The sequence below is a fragment of the Saccostrea cucullata genome, unplaced genomic scaffold, assembly GCF_032062105.1.
Source record: "Saccostrea cucullata isolate Sc308-1 unplaced genomic scaffold, CSIRO_AGI_Scuc_v1 ctg6093, whole genome shotgun sequence".
Classification (NCBI taxonomy): Eukaryota; Metazoa; Mollusca; class Bivalvia; order Ostreida; family Ostreidae; genus Saccostrea; species Saccostrea cuccullata.
This window is the reverse complement of record NW_026928781.1, coordinates 11039-29879: the sequence shown is the minus strand read 5'-3', so window position 1 is coordinate 29879 and position 18841 is coordinate 11039. Positions and strand designations below refer to the sequence as shown.

The window sequence follows — 18841 nt, the reverse complement described above, 5'->3', positions numbered from 1 at the left end:
CAACCCTCATATATCAGGTTTCTTCAAATAAACCCGCCACGGAGTCTTCCACATTTGTTTCCTATTTGGATTTTTTTTTTTCAAACATGTTGACTTCAGCATTTCCATCGTCTACCTTTGCTAATTCAGTAGAAGTATTTCTCTATCTCTTGTATTTGATTTTTGTCTCTTATTGTCACTTATTCTATAAGCAATATCATGCCCTATTTTCACGCTCAATCCTTAAACCCGAGGAAGGCTAACAACAGAGAGATAAATAGAGAGAAAGAGTTTTCTGCTTCTACACATCTGAAACCACGTCTAGTCTAGATCAGGAATTTCGATATGAGTAAACTAAAGTTAGTGTGTGCACAGATTTAATTTTTCAGCTTTTGATTACATTGAAGATCTGATCCGACAAATGTATATTAAAATAAACAAAATTTACAGAAAATATAGATCTTCCTAGCTAGGTTCATACAAACAAGATCTTGTTAATTTTTTTCTTTTTTTGCGTTCAAACAATTAACCGCTCACACATGAAGGTTTCTTGATATCGATCACATTGCCAATCATCCCACGACATGTCAAACTTAGCAGTTAAAGACATACATTCATCGCCTTCCGAGAAATCAGGCTTGTTCGGTGCCCAGTCAGTGTACGTCACTGCTTTAAATGTTGTTGACCATCTCCATCTGTGTTGTGAGTAGGCGTCTGTCCCTCCGATAAATGTGTTGCCTTTAACAAATCAAAATTATGTTTCTTTTTAAATGTGTTTAATTTGTCTAAGAATCTTTTTAAATGATTTCATGACAGACTTGGCTAATTACACTCAATTTGAAGCAAGAAAAAAAAACACTTTTAGCAATTTGTTGGAAATTCAGACAAAAACCTAAATCAAAAATGTAGAATAAAACAATTTAGCAACTGTATTTACATATAATGACCAAGAAGGTAAATCAACATGTGTATATTTTGTTTCATGAAATCCTCATACATGTACTTTACCAAAAATGATCTTACCATAAGCATTTTCCCTTGCCATGTTCTTTAGAAAGATGTTTTCTTCCAGTGTCTCTATTTCTGCTAATTTTGCCCCAAGTTTTAGACATTCAATCTGTTGATAAAAATTCATTTCTTTTAAACCTTGTTTTTTTTTCTTTTTTTTTCTTTTGTAAGTCGCTGATATATTTGCAGGGAACTTCAAACATTTCGATATCATTAAATCAGTTGGGATATTACATTTTTATATACGGGGTTTCCATGAATTGCGAGAATAGCAAAGTGTAGACTCTTTAAACAGAAATTGCGAAAAATCAGTTGCGATAAGAGGAAGAAAACGGAAACGTTTTAGATAAATCACTATGAAATTTCTCGCTGAAGAATTTTACTTATTTGAAAGGAATCAGTCAAAATGCAACCTATCGGCAGATTGTATTTGCAAACAAAGTAATGGTGTCGACAATAGAGTTTGTTGAAATTGTTTGTAAAAGAACGTGTTCCCCATATTTTATATTAATAACAAAGATTCAAGACACGTGATAGTAGCAACTGCTACGTAAATAGGAGAAGTTGATGATAGAAGTTATTATTATAGAGGGCTCATTGCCGGAGTGACTGATCAACAGGAGATGTTTACCCCTCTTTGTCACCTTATCCAAATTTAGATTTTTCCTGTGGTTTGCGTTTTTGTCTTGTTTACAAAGTTGTTCTGATTTTCAGAATTTTCTATCAATATTATATCGTAACATACACCTTTTTTATTACAATATGTAGTAATTGTCCGATTTTTAAATCAATGTTACAATATACGCAATATAAAAATTAAGATAAGTCGAAAATCGAAAACTCCTATTGGTTAGGTCAGCTGTTGAAAGAAGAACTCATTAGGTATTCAATAATTTTCACGTGTTCTTACAATAATAATGTTCTGCACGTCATTTTGACATGTATTCTTGTAATGCAAATTAAATCTTAAAACTATAAAACACAAACTAGCATACATGTTTCAAATATGGTTACCGTTATAACTGTCTTTTGAATCTATAGTGTTAATTATATCTTTAAATTTGAAATGAAACGTAAGAACAATATCATGTTTTATTTGATGTCATATTAAAGAAAACAAGAGGCCCATGGGCCAAATCGCTCACCTGAGAATTGTGGCTAGGAAAAAAAGCAGAAATCAGTTTAACTTTTAAAAAGTTTAAACCCAAAAGTGGTCCCAACCAATCCGTAAAAGGGAGAGGGTATGATTTGAGCAAACTTGAATCTACTCTAACTAAGAATGCTTGCATATTTGACTACCTGTGGCTTTATTGCCCTTTAAATTTGAACTTACATTGTGACCTCGTCCTACCCCCAGGGGTCATGACTTGAACATAATTGAATGTACTCTACCTGAGAATGCTTCCATATTAATATGACTAATCATGGATTTGCTATTCTTTAAAGAAGATTTTCAAAGATTTTATTTACATGTTTCTATGTAAAGCTAGGATTCCATGTTGTGGCCCCACCCTACCCCAGGGGTCATGATTTGAATAAAATTGAATGTCCACTACCTGAGGATGCTTCCAGAAAAATATGATAATTCACGCTTTTGCTATTCTTGAGAAGATTTTCAAAGAATTTTTTTATATATTTTTATGTTAAACTTTGATCTACTATTGTGGCCCCGCCCTACCCCCGAGGATCATGATTTGTACAAACTTGAATCTACACTACCTGAGGATGCTTCCCTATAAGTTTCATCTGTCCTGGCACAGTGGTCCTTGAGAAGATTTTACAAGAATTTTCCTAAATATTTCTATGTAAAACTTTGATAGGCTATTGTGGCCCCGCCCTACCCCAGGGGGTCATGATTTGAGCAAACTTGAATCTACACTTCCTGAGGATGCCTCCCTATAAGTTTCATCTTTCCTGGCACAGTGGTTCTTGCGAAAAAGATTTTTAAAACATACCATCAAAGAAGTCGGTTCACTTTATGCATAAAATGGCCTTGTAGATATACCAATAAATTGATCAACACTTGATTTTCTATTTGAAGCATTAAAATAAAATAGAGACTTAGTGCTTTCATACCCTATTAAAAAAATTCTTCTAAAAGCCCAGGTCTAGGAGAACTGGCTTTATTAAATTGCAATGTTCTTGAATTTTTAGGTAAACAGGTATAATTGGGTACTTTCAGTGAAGAAAAATGATATGAGCGCACTCTCTGATCTAAATAATAAAAAAATGTCCATTAATCCTCAGAAACACTTCATTTACTAGTTGCAAATTTTAGATTAGAGGTTGCGCTCTATATCAAATATCAAAAAGTAGCTTTAAAAATTGGCCGTTTTTGTACATTTTTTCAGAATATGAGGAAATTGACGCATTTGGTGACATCATAATGCATTGACTAGCCAGAAAATGACGTCATTTTTGATAGATTCGCCGTAACCAAAAATCTAAATGATATGTTATGCATTGTTAAATAAAACTATGCAGTTTCAGTTTTTGAGAAATTCACAGGGCCAAATAAGGCAAACGTGAACCTTGTTCTTTTCACTATTTCTGAATTATCTCCCCTTGAATAAGGGCATGGAACTTCATTTGAACAAACTTGTATACCTTTCACCTAAAGCTACTTTGTGCCAAGTTTGGTTGAAACTGGCCAAGTGGTTCTTGAGAAAAAGTCGAAAATGTTAAAAGTTAACGACAACAACGACGACGACAGATAACGGACAAATTGTGATCAGAAAAGCTTACTTGAGCTTTGGGCTCAGGTAAAAAGGAAGAAAAAATAGCATTGGAATTCTTCTTCTTAGAAAAAAATGTTGAAGATGTTCTTTCACCAGCCAATAGCTGGTGTCAAGATTATGCAATTAAAAGATTAACAGTAAAATAGTATCTTAATCAGAGAAAACAGATTTAGAATCTTGTTTAAGTAATGTCCGAATACAGGAAGAAAAGTGCTTTAAGCATTTTTAAAAACGAAAAAGCCAAATTTTTCTTATATCAATCTGGAAGTCATATAAAAAGCATAGTTTAAAACATTTCTTTTTCAAGATGCCTTTATAAAATTTTCTAAATACATTTTATTTCCCAATCATGACAAGGAGCTAACGACGGATGTGACCAGTTGGCAGGAGATGCTCACTCCTCCATGGCACCTGATCCTACCTCTAATGTTTTAGAAGTCCGTATTTGCTCTGCTCCTATTTTGTATTGTTTAATGAACTTTGAGTTTGAATACTGTTCATTTATTATCTACATATATTTCATCTAATCCTAGATAAAAATGAAATGCATCACTCTTATACTAGATTGTAAGAAATATTATTATACATGTGTACATTTAAACATCTTGGTTTAACATAGTTACCTGAGCGTCTAGCCATCTAATGTTTCTCTTGACATGTAGATACTGGGATTTCCCAAACACTTTCCAGGGAGAGAAACCTGTAATAAATGTTGAAGTTACTCAGATAGCTTTGTTTCTTTTGTATAAACAAATATCATCAATTTCGTTAAAATATCTTTTGGTCTTATAAAATACATGAACTTCATATGGAGAAATGATTTGCAGTTTATTCACTAGACTGCTCCCGCATGTTTTACATGTGTATAAACTCGATATATATATATATATAAATATATATATATATATATATATATATATATATATATATATATATATATATATATATATATATATATATATATATATATACACAAGGGATGTCAAATCGGTCGATTTTTAATGCTCGGTTACTTATATATATACTCGGTAAAAGTGTAAATAGATATGATCAAGTAAATTGTTGAATATAAAACATTGTTAACTCTTGTAGAAATAAAACCACATGCTCTGATAGGAGGTTTTTCTCTTGTAACAATGATGGACACTTCGTGCCCGATGAAATTTAATATAACATCGTTTATGTTCAATTTATTCATCATGATCAGATAAACACAAGAAATAAAATCATAAGTGGTTCACAGAGTTTTTGTTTTAAAAATTAATCTACTCCATATATTGTAATTTAATGTAATTCTTTGTTGCGTTTGACGTCCAGGGGGTCGTAACATAAAGGCTACTTAAGTCTTAGACCGTGCTTAAGTAGGACTTAAGTACAGTCTAAAACTTAAGACCGTAACTAGAAGTGTACTTAGATTTGGCAATCTTAGCAAAACTTAGGCGGGCAGTAGAGGTGACTTAAGTATATGTTAACTTTCTTGTACATATATTTAGAATTATTTAATGTTGACTTTCGATGTTTAAAGTTTCCTCTATTCATATTATGCATTAAAGAAAATAATTATCTATATTTGACGATGATTTAAGAATTTTATTTTTTCGTTGGGAGGGGGTGGGGTGGGGTGATCACTGATCCCAATTTCACTCACAGCACAACACAGCATACATGTAAATACAAAATTAGATTTTAGGGATACGTCTGAAATTAGTAGGACTTCGGTTATAGAAATATCCCGATTTTTTGTTTTGTATCCTTGATTATAGGTATATCATTAAACTTCTGCATTTTTTGCTTCTGACTTACATGGCATTATACATAGCGGAGATTCAAAATGTATCGAACTTTTTAGAGTTTCAATTTCAAGAGAATAGGCGGTCGATTATTCTTGTCTGCGATAATAACAGGGTAAGTGAACATTTATCAAAACAAAAGAGTTACAAAGCGTAAACTGAAAACACCTCAGGTGATAAAACAATTGTCGTGAACATTTACAATGAACCACAATTCGCCACTTTCTGACCGTGCAGTATTTGTTTTCAAAATTCCGAATAGTTTATAACATAATTATAATTTTAAAACGAAAACTAATCTAACATAACTTAAACCGATAGGTAAGGACGTCAACTTTAATATGTAATTAATCAAAACCCTAACTGAATCACATTTAGCAATATATCTATATAAAATCAAAAACTATTGGTTGACTCATGTGAAATATTTTTAACATAAGTATATATATAGCTTAGTATTTATGTTAAAGTTTATATATATATATATATATATATATTGTGCCTAAACCGTACTTACGACCCTAGGCCATTCCAAGGTTTTTTTCTCTGTTTAGCGTCCACCCATCTTTCAAAAACCTACCTACCTATTCGCAAAAAACACACAAGCCAAAACATAAAACACAGGCTTAAAAGTCATAAAAACGACGCCTTTCAAATGATTTGATCTAACTGAACTGATTTAATAGAAGAAATATCTATTCTTAAGCAAAAACAAGGAATTAAATGCTTAAAAAACACCCAATTTAACTTATTGCACAGAATTATTTGGAAAAATTGACAAAATAAAAAAAAAAATCGACTAAATTAATCAATTTCAGGACTCCTGATGATGTGTGTTTTTTCTTATATGGGGTGTCAAAAACCAAGGCGCACGCGGACGCTAAACATAGAAAAAACTTGGAATGGCCCTACTTAAGTCAAAAACTTAGCAAGCTTTATGTTACGAGCCCCAGGTATCAGTCGTACAGTTTAACTTGAACTTGATCAAGTTCGCCTAACAGAGCGGATTTACGGTTTAAGTACACTTTACGATCCTAGATTTTCTAATATTATGGGACGGTATTTTGTAGTTTGGTGCAATGATGGACATAAGTTTTTTTAAGCCTATGGCTTCAACCATTTGTATTGGCAGGTAATCAAACACAACCATATCAACAATTGCGCGGGCAATATCATCTGCCAGGTCTCTTTTCCCGAGAATTTAAGTCTTCTCGCAGAATTAACAAGATTATCAAATTTATTTAATCGTAATAGACCTTAAACGATGTTCAGTTAAAACAAATAATTAAAGTTAATAAAAAAATAAGGGTAGAAGACAGCCAAAGGTGAGAAAAGCCAGGTAACGAGTGCGGTTTATTCAAGCTATTCCCACTTTTTGAAAATCGGGTAGAAAAAGGTAAAATTTCACGTGGGAGTAGGTTGAATTTTTGCGTAAACAAATAATTAGCTGAATAAACATTTCATTACTGTGAAAACAGTAATTATAAAATAGTAAAAAGTCTGTAAAACAGTTTGTCGTGTGTTGCCACCTATGTGACGTTTAATAATTTGTTTGAAATTCTCAAAAGTATTAATAATGACATATAATTTTTAGCAGACACAAGATATCAAGATGAGAAATAAAAAATTTTGAAAAGGGAGATATATTTAAATTTAAAGTAATTACCACTTAGATTTTCAGAAAAATCATGAAAATTGCTATTTCACAAAGCCTTTTTGCAATTAATGAAATCTCAGAGGAGACTTTATTATTGGAAAGAATGTACTTTACGATGTTTAAAATGAGACACTGGAAATTGTATGTTAATTTGTATATTTTGATTGGTCAGATTTTGATTTGAGCCAAGTTCTTTACCACGGTAAGACATGGAACAAAATTACAATTAAAAGCACAGCTAAAGTATTCAGACTTTCACATTCAAGGATGACACTTATTGATTAAAATAAAAAATTTCAAGTAAACTTAAATTTATATATATTTTTTTGATAAATATATTTATTTTCAGCCATTAAAATGTACAAAATACTGGTAAAATCAGGTAAATCTAAGCGGAAATTAAAACTACTGTAAACACCAATTAACTAATCAAAACATCTATTGTTATATTTGGGAATAGGTGGAATTGAATTTTTAAAAAGTAGGAATAGCAGACGACATTTCTGATTTGTCTTTCATCAAACAAATTACTTGTTGTATATAAAACTGTACCTCGATAACTTTTATTTAGAAGGTTTTAACTAAACCCTATTACTGATTACAAAAATGAGTATTTTATTATTTTATTTTAATAACGTTTAGAAACAGATTGTTTGATGCATTAATAAATTAGCTAAGAAATATTCAAAAATATATATCCGAGTAACCAAATATACAATGTATGTAAGTATAGATATATATACTTCGATGAAAAAAAAAATTAACCGGGTACATCGTTGACATCCCTAATATATATATATATATATATATATATATATATATATATATATATATATATATATATATATATATATATATATATATATATATATATATAACTTATTTATTTATTCATTTATTTATTTTAGAATTACAAGCCCATTTTGCAAGCCATATTTACTTGGAGGAATTTTAGTTGATAAACAGTTGTCAATTCATGCTACCGTCTTTCTTCCTGAAAAGGATGTGATAATAAGATAAGTAATTGCTGTTTTAAAATTTAAAAGGCTGCCGTTACTCTTTATGAAATCATAAAACATCTGTATTTTATAAAATGTGGCATTCTTCTGCACCTATTTGTCGGCGGAAGAACTCTGTCATCTTGCAATATACACTTACATTTAATCAACTGATATGATAAAGACACTTATTATGTGATGTGTCCTTCAATAAAACAATATTATATCAAGGGACTTAAAATACTATTATAAAAAGAACTAAGGAAAATGAATAGGTAAATATTAATTTAACATTCAAACTGGAAAATTGAAATATAATTTATTAACTGCTCTAATTAAAAAAATAAAGAAAATAAATTAATATATCATACAGATCGAATTAGAATATAAAATAAATATAAAATAGTATTTTAATTATCATGATAGATTTACACTGTACATTCACAAGCTTTGCTTGCATGTACAATGTTTGGATTTATATCGAATAACATTAACAAATTCGATCTTTTATCCAAATGGACAGATCAATATGCCATTTTAATTGGTCGACGCGCTGATTGGTTAATCGCTAATCCTGATTGACAGCTCTGTAAAGAAATACCGAACGCGCGTTCGCTTTCAGGGACCGCTACTGAATTTGGGGTTCGCTCAGGGTCCGCTATGGGTTCGCTTGGGGTCAGCCCTAGCGGACCCCGAGCGAACCCGAGGCATACCCAGAGAGCGAACCGGGGTGCGCTCCGGGTTCGCTTTCTGTTAGGCTGTGTCCGGTCGGTGCTGTATTAATAAAAAAAATTAAAGCATTGATGGAATAACTTTAAAAATGTAAGTATATAAAATTGCGATTTATTGTGCGTTTTTGTGTAAACCTTTATCTAATCTGCTGCCATTATGGGTCTGATATGACCGATATGTAACTAAACAATGTGAACACCATTTCTCCATTTCCTTAAAAAAAGAGTTTCACGTTATGAATGTGGGTAAAAAAGGATCTGTAGATTTTGATTTTAGTCGAAAGCGAAAAAATAAAGTTTGAATTTAACTAATTATCTTAAAATCCAAAGAAATGCCAGATGGTTCAAATATATATTTTTATACACTGTAGTGTTAACAAACTTATTTTCTGTATGTTTTGCGATATTCTTTTACTTGCAAATATTCACGAAGATAAATGATATTTTAGTTGTCGTAGAGAGATTCTTAACTTGCAAATGGCGAATGAAAACTATGCCAATTAAAGTTGGTTTGCAGTATTCCAAAAAAATTTCCTTGGGTTTTTTTAAAAAATAAAATATAAGTTACACTAAAAGCCTTTTTTTCTCCATAAAAAAGATCAACCCGATTTATAATATGGAAAATTTCTTGATAATATCAACCATTTTTTAATTAGAAAAAGGCAGATCTCTGACGCATCTTCACGCCCCATGACTTTTTCTTTGGGAAGGGGTTTAAATTTAACTGGACAGGTATATTCTCACGATTAGGTTCACAGAGAACATTCATAATTTAATTTATTATTTATTTATCTTATATAGTAACACATCTTCAAACACAAACGAATTAGTGTGTTAATGGAAAATATTTTAGATAATCTGAGGTTAATACACATAGGTAAATGTACAGGATGAATGCTGAGGAAGGGACTGGATAGCATATTACCTAAAGCGCTGGAAATGTATGGCTATGATAAACTAGGGCTAATTGTAGCCCCGCCCTACCACTAGAATTCCTGACGCTCCCCATGTCCCTTTTCGTGCCATAGCTTTTCCTGTAACACCTTTCATAAATATACTAAGTATTTAAGGATTTCATTTAAAGATGTAAAAGTTACAATGATACCAACTATATATCGTTTAGCGTTTTGCATGGGCGCACACGTACATGTACATGCATATGCAAGATGATCATGGCATGTTGGTTAAGCGTGTGCAACACATCTTTACATCCAGTGAATAATAGAAAAAAATACAAATATAAAGTTACCACATTTCAAGAATATATCAATTTTTGAAATACCTTCTCTACTGATTTTAAACTCAGCTGACCTAAAAATGGTTTTATTCCTACGACAAGGCAGTGTTAAAGTCGACTAAGGATATCACGCCGATGGCTAACCAATCAAAATGAACTTAGTCAATTTTAGTTCCATACATAGAAAAGGGATTTTCCTTTAATCTGTTTAGATTTTTTAAAATATATTTCCTCTCTGGTCATTTTGACAACTCTGGTACCTGTGCCTAGTAAATTTTATATACATATGTAAATAAATATATACCTGTAAAGGTTTTTGGCAGCAGTTCTGGAACTATTCATTTTTTCCAATGCATAGGAGGTTTTTTTCTGGGGTTTACAATAGATATTTATAAAGACATTCGTATCAGCTAATGTGACCAATATTCTTTTAGACCTTCTTATTAATATATTTTGCATGAATGCAAATACCTGATATTTTTTTTTACGAAGGACGTACATGTATATTGATTTTGAATTTCTAGGGATTGCGTAATTCTAAAAAAAAAAAATCAATTAAATTAACAAAGGATGCTTGGTATTAAAATATTGTTTCAAATCAGTAGAATTGAATGCTATTAACGACATCCGAATAAATACATGTAAACATAGAAGGCTTATATACCAACTTTGTTCATCTGTACTTTAATTTCAAACACGACAGGATTTGTAATTAATTAAATTAATAATTTCTATATACTTTGAAAACTCACATCAAATATTTTAATACTCTTTCCTCGAGCTCTTTTCTGCAGTTTCCTTGAAATGTTATGTGGGTCCGAGGTGTAATCCGTTTCAGACGGAAGACCTTATAGTGATTCTACTGTTTCTTTTTATTATTATTTTTTTCCCCTTTTGTAATTTCTTTTTTTGACGATATCTCAGAGATGACTGGACAGATTTTTATGAAATTTTCAGGGATGATAGAGAGTGAAAATATCTTTCAAATGTAGTTTACAGTTTTTCAAAATTCACTTCCGGTCGTCAAATATGTCCGATTTCCGTTTTTCAAAAAGTGATCATGTCCGGACGATATCTCAGAAACGATAACAGATTAAGACATAAAACTTTCATGAATAATAGATCATGATAAGATTTGTGCAATCCGTTTAAATCTTCCTCCGTCACTTCCGGTCGTCACAGGAAGTGATCTAAGAAATCGAAAATTTCAACTTTTTCTTTTATGAAACTTTTTTGCATCACATTATGGTATCTTATTTGTACTTTCGAAATATGTCAGTCCGATCGGAAACAAAAACGACAACTTCCGGTTATATGAGAAAAACTGCATATTTTCAGCATTTTTCTTTCCCATAAATATTTTTTATAGATAAAGTATTTGTAATGATTTTTGGATATGTTATTCAGACTACAAATGTTTACAGTAACATCAAATATCTTTGTTAAATTCACTTCCGGTCGCGTGATTTCCTGTCCTCAAAACGAGAACTTATCATAGCTAGATCTCGTAAACGGAAAAAGATTAAGACACCAAACTTATACAATTGGTAGATCTTGATGAGTAGGCAAATTCAGTTTGGATAAGATTGTCCGCCGTCACTTCCGGTCGTCACAGGAAGTGTTCCAAAAAATCAAAATTTTCAAATTTTCTTTTATTAAACTTTTTTGGCATGACGTTATACTATCTTATTTGTATTTTTAAAATATATCAGTCCAACCGGAAACAAAAACGTCAACTTCCGGTTTTAAGAGAAAAACTGCATTATTTTAGTATTTTTCTTTCTCCTAAATATTTCTTATACATGACATATTTGTTACGATTTTTGGATATGTAATTCAGACTGCAAATATCTACAGGAAGGTCAAATATCTTTGTTAAATTCACTTCCGGTCGCGTGATTTTCTGTCCTCAAAATGAGAACTTATCATAGCAAGATCTCGTAAACAGAAAAAGATTAAGACACCAAACTTATACAATTGGTAGATCTTGATGAGTAGGCAAATTCAGTTTGGATAAGATTGTCCGCCGTCACTTCCGGTCGTCACAGGAAGTGTTCCAAAAAATCAAAATTTTCAAATTTTCTTTTATTAAACTTTTTTGGCATGACGTTATACTATCTTATTTGTATTTTTAAAATATATCAGATCAACCGGAAACAAAAACGTCAACTTCCGGTTTTAAGAGAAAAACTGCATTATTTTAGTATTTTTCTTTCTCCTAAATATTTCTTATACATGACATATTTGTTACGATTTTTGGATATGTAATTCAGACTGCAAATATCTACAGGAAGGTCAAATATCTTAAATTCACTTCCGGTTGCGTGATTTTCTGTCCTCAAATTGAGAAGTTATCATAGCTAGATCTCGTAAACAATAAGAGATTAAGACACCAAACTGTTTCAAGTGGTAGATCTTGATGAGTAGGCAAAACCATTGTCCGCCGTCACTTCCGGTTGTTGCAGGAAGTGATCAAAGAAATCGAAAAATTCAACTTTTCTTATGAAACTTTTTGCATCACATTATAGCATCTTATTTGTAGTTTTGAAATATGATAGTATCACCGGAAACAAAATCGACAACTTCCGGTTCAAAGAGAAAAACTACATAATTTGAATATTTTTCTTTCCCATAAATACTTTTTATAGTTAAAGTATTTGTAATGATTTTTGGATATGTTATTCAGACTGCAAATGTCTACAGTAATGTCTAATATCTCAGTAAAATTCACTTCCTGTCGCGAGACTTCCTGTCCTCAAAATCAGAAGTTATCATTACTAGATCTCGTTAACGGTAAGAGATTAAGACACCAAACTACTAGGGGTGGTAGACCTTGATGAGTAGACAAATCCTTTGAGTTTAAGATCATCCACCGTCACTTCCGGTTGTCACAGGAAGTGATCAAAGAAATCAAAATTTTAAACTTTTCTTTATGGAATCTTTCTTAGTATTACCTAAATAGCTTTTTACTAGTAGTTTCGAAATATGTCAGTCCCATTGGAAACAAAAACGACGACTTCTGGTTATGAGAGAAAAACTGCATATATTGAGTTTCTTACTCTCCAATAAATATCTTTTATAAAAATATCCTTCTTACAGATATAGAGGAGAACGGATTCATTAAATTTATATAGCTAGAGATCCAAGATGACCTTCTTTGTGCTGTAGCAACAAATTTCTAGAGGGTCTTCCGTCTCCAACGGAAGACCCTTCTATTATTCTTTGTTTCTGCAACTTTTATTATTCTTTTTTTTTCTAGTTACAATTTTTGTGCAGAAGATTTCTCGAAGACGGCTCGACCGATTTTGTTCAAATTTTCAACAGAAGATGTGTTGTCTATCTGAATTATTATACCCCCGAAAAATTTGAAAATATCACTTCCGGTAAACAGTTATCGCCCTTTCAGTGATTTTTAGCAATTTCTCCTTGTCCTTTAGTATCAAAAACGACATGTAGCTTGAGAGCTGAAATTTTCAGCGATGATAGATGACACATTGTTGAATTGCACATTGGATTTTAAATTTTTCAGAAAGTTCAAATATGGAAGCCCGTCGGGTCGAACATTTAGACACGAATCATGAGTGAATTTTCTACACATTTTGTATCATATCTTTTAAAGTATGATTATTTTGTTAAGACATTACTGAACAATATTTGTGGGGAATGCTAAGATCTTTTTACCTGCTGACTCATCACATTAGGGGCCAAAAGGGGCTAAAAGTCTTCAATCGATAACTATTTAACAGTCAATATTTTGATATACATTACTGAAGCAAAATTGTATATCTCATTAATCTACAAAAATATATTAGGTTTTTAATGTCGTATATTTCATAATTAGGGGCCAAAAGGGGCCAGAATGCTAAATCTTTGACGATTTATATCTCCAAAGTGAGAAATATTTTGACAATTAATATTGAACAATATGTTCAGAATCATTTCTGAACAATATGCAACCTTTCATTTTTCGCTAAACGTCCCCATAGGGAGTTGAAGGGTTGGCCCCTAAATATTTCTTTTGCAAAGAACTCGAAAAAATGAAAAAGAATCTCTGAATAGTTGTTGAACAAAAAGTGTTTAAAATCTTAAGAGCTTTAAGATGAAATCAAGAAAAAGGGACTGGGCACTCAAATTAGGGGCCAAAAGGGGCTAAAAGTCCTCAATCGATAACTCTTTAACAGTCAATAATTTGTTAAACTTTACTGAAGCAAATATGTTTATTTCATCAATCTACCACTATATATTATGATTTTAATGTCTTATATTACATCATTAGGGGCCACAAGGGGCCCAAAATGCTAAATCTTCGACGCTTTATATCTTGAAAGTGAGAAATATTTTGACAAGTAATTTCAAGAGATGTTCAAATTCATGTTCTAACAATATGCAACTTTTCATTTTTCGCTAAACGTCCCCATTAGGCTAATTGAAGGGTTGCTTAATATTTCTTTTGCACATAACTCGAAAACTAAAAAGAATCTCTGAATAGTTGTTGAACAAAAAGTGTTCAAAATTTTATTTAAGAAAATCCAGAAAAAGGGGCTGGGCACTCTAAAGTTAGGGGCCAAGAGAGGCCAATGTCTTAATCGATAACTCTTTAGCAATTAACATTTTGTGATGCATTACTTAGAAGCAAAGATATTTATTAACCATTTACAACTATATATCATGATTTTTTTGTCGTATGGTACTTAAGTAGGGGCCAAAAGGGGCCAGAATGCTAAAAATTCGACGCTTTATATAGAAAATGAGCAATATATTGATAAGTAATATTGAACAAAAGATGTTCAAAATCATGTTCTGAACAATATGCAACCTTTTATTTTTCGCTAAACATCCCCATTAAAAGTTGAAGGGCTTTAAATATTTCTTATGCGAATAACTCAAAAACGAAAAACAATCTCTGAATAGTTGTTGAACAAAAAGTCATCAAAATCATGAGAGCTTTCAGATGATACGAAGAAAAAAGGGCTGATCCCCAATGTTTGGGGCCGTGAGGGGCCAAAAGTCGATTTTTTAAAAGTCTGTAATATTCAATGTCTTTTTACAGATTATGGAAAATCATTATTTTATTAAAATCTTAATCAAAATCTTATATTTTTATCGAGAAAAAAAAAGACCCACTCGTTGCTCGCACGAGATATATTATTATGTTCTCCAAACGAAGTTGGGGAACATATTGTTTTTACGATATTTCTTTTATCATGTTCCCCAAACTTTAGGGGAACGTATTGTTTATACTCTGTTTCTTATTATTATTATTATGTTCCCCAAACGAAGTTGGGGAACATATTGTTTTTACTCTGTTTCTTATTATTATTATTATGTTCCCCAAACGAAGTTTGGGAACATATTGTTTTTACTTTTTCTGAATTTTTTCTTTGTTCTCCGGTACTTTTTTGTCCGCGAGTGTTCTCGTAAACTACTCATCCGATCTAGGTGAAACCTTTTTAGGGTCACTAGGTATGTTATGTAGATGTGCGGAACGAAGGTCATTTTGCGCGCACGTGCGTGCAGGTGCGCGCACGTGTAACACGTGAAATGACCAATATAATAGATTTAGCCGTAACTTTTTAAATATTGGATGAAATGCTTTGAAACTCATAATATAAGGATATAATAGTAGTATAGACATGATGACATGGTCAAAATAGCAAGATCTCACGCGCATGCAGGTGCCCTTCGCTGCGATTGGCTGAAACTTAAAGTCTAAATATCTATTTTGTTTTCTGACAAAATCCTTTGAAATTTTGAACATAGTCTTACATTATGAAGATCTACAGCATGATATATAAGAATAATCATGAACGCACGCACATGCACGTGTGCTGCAATCTGATTGGCTAAAACTTTAAATGCCTACAACTTTCTTGGTTCTCAATAATACAGGGTGAAATTTCAAATATGAATAGATATAATGATTGCCTACATTATACTACTATCAAAAGTAAATACATGGACGTGCATGCACATGCGACCGCACACAATGTATTAAAAGACAGTATACTTGAGTGTTTGATGTTCATGCAGAATTAAGAACTTCTAAATGTCAAGACATGTAACATACTGAAGCATGCAGATCTTTTTACCCTTGACCTTGAAACTTAGGTCAAGGTCACTGGTAACCTGAATAAAATGTTGATATTAGCTATTTACCAAAATCACCTTGACCTATGAACTTGAAATCGACCTTAACCTTTGTCCTTGACCCAAGGGTAAAAAGAAACATGAAGTACATGTACATGTATCTAGAAACACCTTTCAGAGTTTATTTCGGTTGACAGGTTAGAAGTTAAAGAGGTGGTGGTTTTTAATGACCTTGACCTTTCATCCAAATGTCACAATCAATCTTAAGTTCTTGGAATAAGATACAAGATTCAACTCCAACGTTAAATAGGTTAAGAATAAAAATACCCCCCCCCCACACCGCACACACACACAAACAAATCAAATTAATGGCAACGTAGAGAATCACTGTTAAACTCAAATAACACCTCGGACCCACATAAAATTTCAGGAAAACTGCAGAAAAGAGCTCGAGGAAAGTGTATTAAAATATTTCATTTGAGTTTCCAAAGTATATAGAAATTATTAATTTATACAGAAAAAATTACAAATCCTGTCGTGTTTAAAATTAAAGTGCAGATGACCAAAGTTGGCATATAAGCCTTTTATAGCCTATTTATTCAGATGTCGTTAATAGCATTCGATTCTACTGATTTGAAATAATATTTTAATACCAAGCATCCTTTGTTTAATTTACCTTTGAAATTTATTTGAATTTTTTTTAGAATTACGCAATCCCCAGAAATAGCGATTTTCGGTATATTAAAAATCAATATACATGTACGCTCCTTCGTAAAATAATCAGATATTTGCATTCATGAAAAAAATATTAATAAGAAGGTGTTAAACAATATAGGTCACATTAGCTGACACGAATGTCTTTTTAAACATCTCTTGTAAAACCCAGAGAGTAGCCCCCTATGCATTGGAAAAAATGAATAGTTCCGGTCAAAAAACCTTTATATATTTATTTACAAAGTATATAAAATTTACCAGGCACAGGTATCAGAGTTGTCAAAATGGCCTGAGAGGAAATATTAAAAAAAATTCTGAACAGAAAGGAAAATCCCTTTTCCATGTATGGAACTACTATTGAATAAGTTCATTTTGATTGGTTAGGTATTGGCGTGATACCCTTAGTCGACTTTAACCCTGCCTTGTCGTCGGAATAAAACCAACTTTGAGCCCGAGGTTAAAATAAGTAGAGAAATAAAATGTGAATCGATATATTAAAAATATGACATATGCTTGAAAAATGGTAAATTTATATATGTATTTTTTTCTTTGATTCGCGGGATAGAAAGATATGTTAATCGCTTAATCAACATGCCATAATCATCTTGCATATGCATGTACATGTACGTGTGCGCGCATGCAAAACGTTAAACAATATATCGTTGATAGTTGATATCATTGTAACTTTTATATTCTTAAATGAAATCTTGGGATACTTAGCATATTTATAAAAGGTCTTAGAGGAATAAGGCACGATAAGGGACATGGGGAGCGTTTGGGGAACATCTGTAACGGTCCCCGTTACAATTAGCACTAGTTATTATTGTTTTTACTCTGTTTCTTATTATTAAGGTCTTCCGTTTCAGACGGAAGACCTTATAGAGATTCTACTGTTTTTTCTTTTTATTATTATTATTATTTTTTTTTTTCCTTTTTGTTTTGACGATTTCTCAGAGATGACTGGACGGATTCTCATGAAATTTTCAGGGATGATAGAGAGTAAAAATATCTTTCAGATGCAGTTTTCAGTTTTTCAAAAGTCACTTCCGGTCGTCAGATATGTCCGATTTCCGCTTTTTTCAAAAAAGTTTTGTCCGAGTCATATCTCAGAAACGGTAAGAGATTAAGACACCAAACTTATATGATTAATAGATCTTGATAAGTAGGCAAAACCAATTGGGTTAAGGTTGTCTTTTGATAAAATCACTTCCGGTCGTCACAGGAAGTGATCAAAGAAATCGTAAATTTCAACTTTTTATTTTTTGAAACTTTTTTGCATCACATTATAGCATCTTGTTTGTAGTTTCGAAATATATATGTCCCACCGGAAACAAAAATGACAACTTCCGGTTATAAGAGAAAAACTGCAGATTTTTAGTATTTTTCTTTCCCATAAATTTTTTTTATGCGTGATGTGTTTGAAATGATTTTTGGATATGTTATTCAGACTGCAAATGTCTACAGTAACGTCAAATATCTTTGTAAAATTCACTTCCGGTCGCGTGATTTTCTGTCCTCAAAATGAGAAGTTATCATAGCTAGATCTCGTAAACGATAAGAGATTAAGACACCAAACTTATATAAGTGGTAGATCTTGATAAGTAGGCAAATTCTGTTGGGATAATTTCGTCCGCCGTCACTTCCGGTCGTCACAGGAAGTGATCCAAAAATCAAAATTTTTAACTTTTCTTGCGTGAAACATTTTTTGCATCACATTATAACATCTTATTTGTATTTTTGAAATATATCAGTCCCACCGGAAACTAAAACGACAACTTCCGGTTATAAGAGAAAAACTAAATAATTTTTGTATTTTTCTTTCCCATTAATATTTTTTTATACATAAAGTATTTGTAGTGATTTTTAGATATGTTATATAGACTGCTTATGTCTACAGTAACC

The 18841-nt window shown here is 31.8% G+C and overlaps 1 protein-coding gene across 1 annotated transcript; it reads right to left on the bottom strand.

The window, feature by feature from the left end:
* Positions 1-339: 339 nt before the first annotated feature.
* LOC134278698 (type-2 ice-structuring protein-like) lies at positions 340-4421 on the bottom strand. Its single transcript, XM_062760991.1, has 3 exons — positions 4349-4421; positions 1003-1096; positions 340-717 (listed from the first exon to the last, which is right to left on the bottom strand). The coding sequence occupies exons 2-3, from the start codon at positions 1022-1024 to the stop codon at positions 497-499; spliced, it is 243 nt and encodes an 80-aa protein (XP_062616975.1). The 5' UTR covers positions 1025-1096; positions 4349-4421; the 3' UTR covers positions 340-496.
* Positions 4422-18841: the final 14420 nt, after the last annotated feature.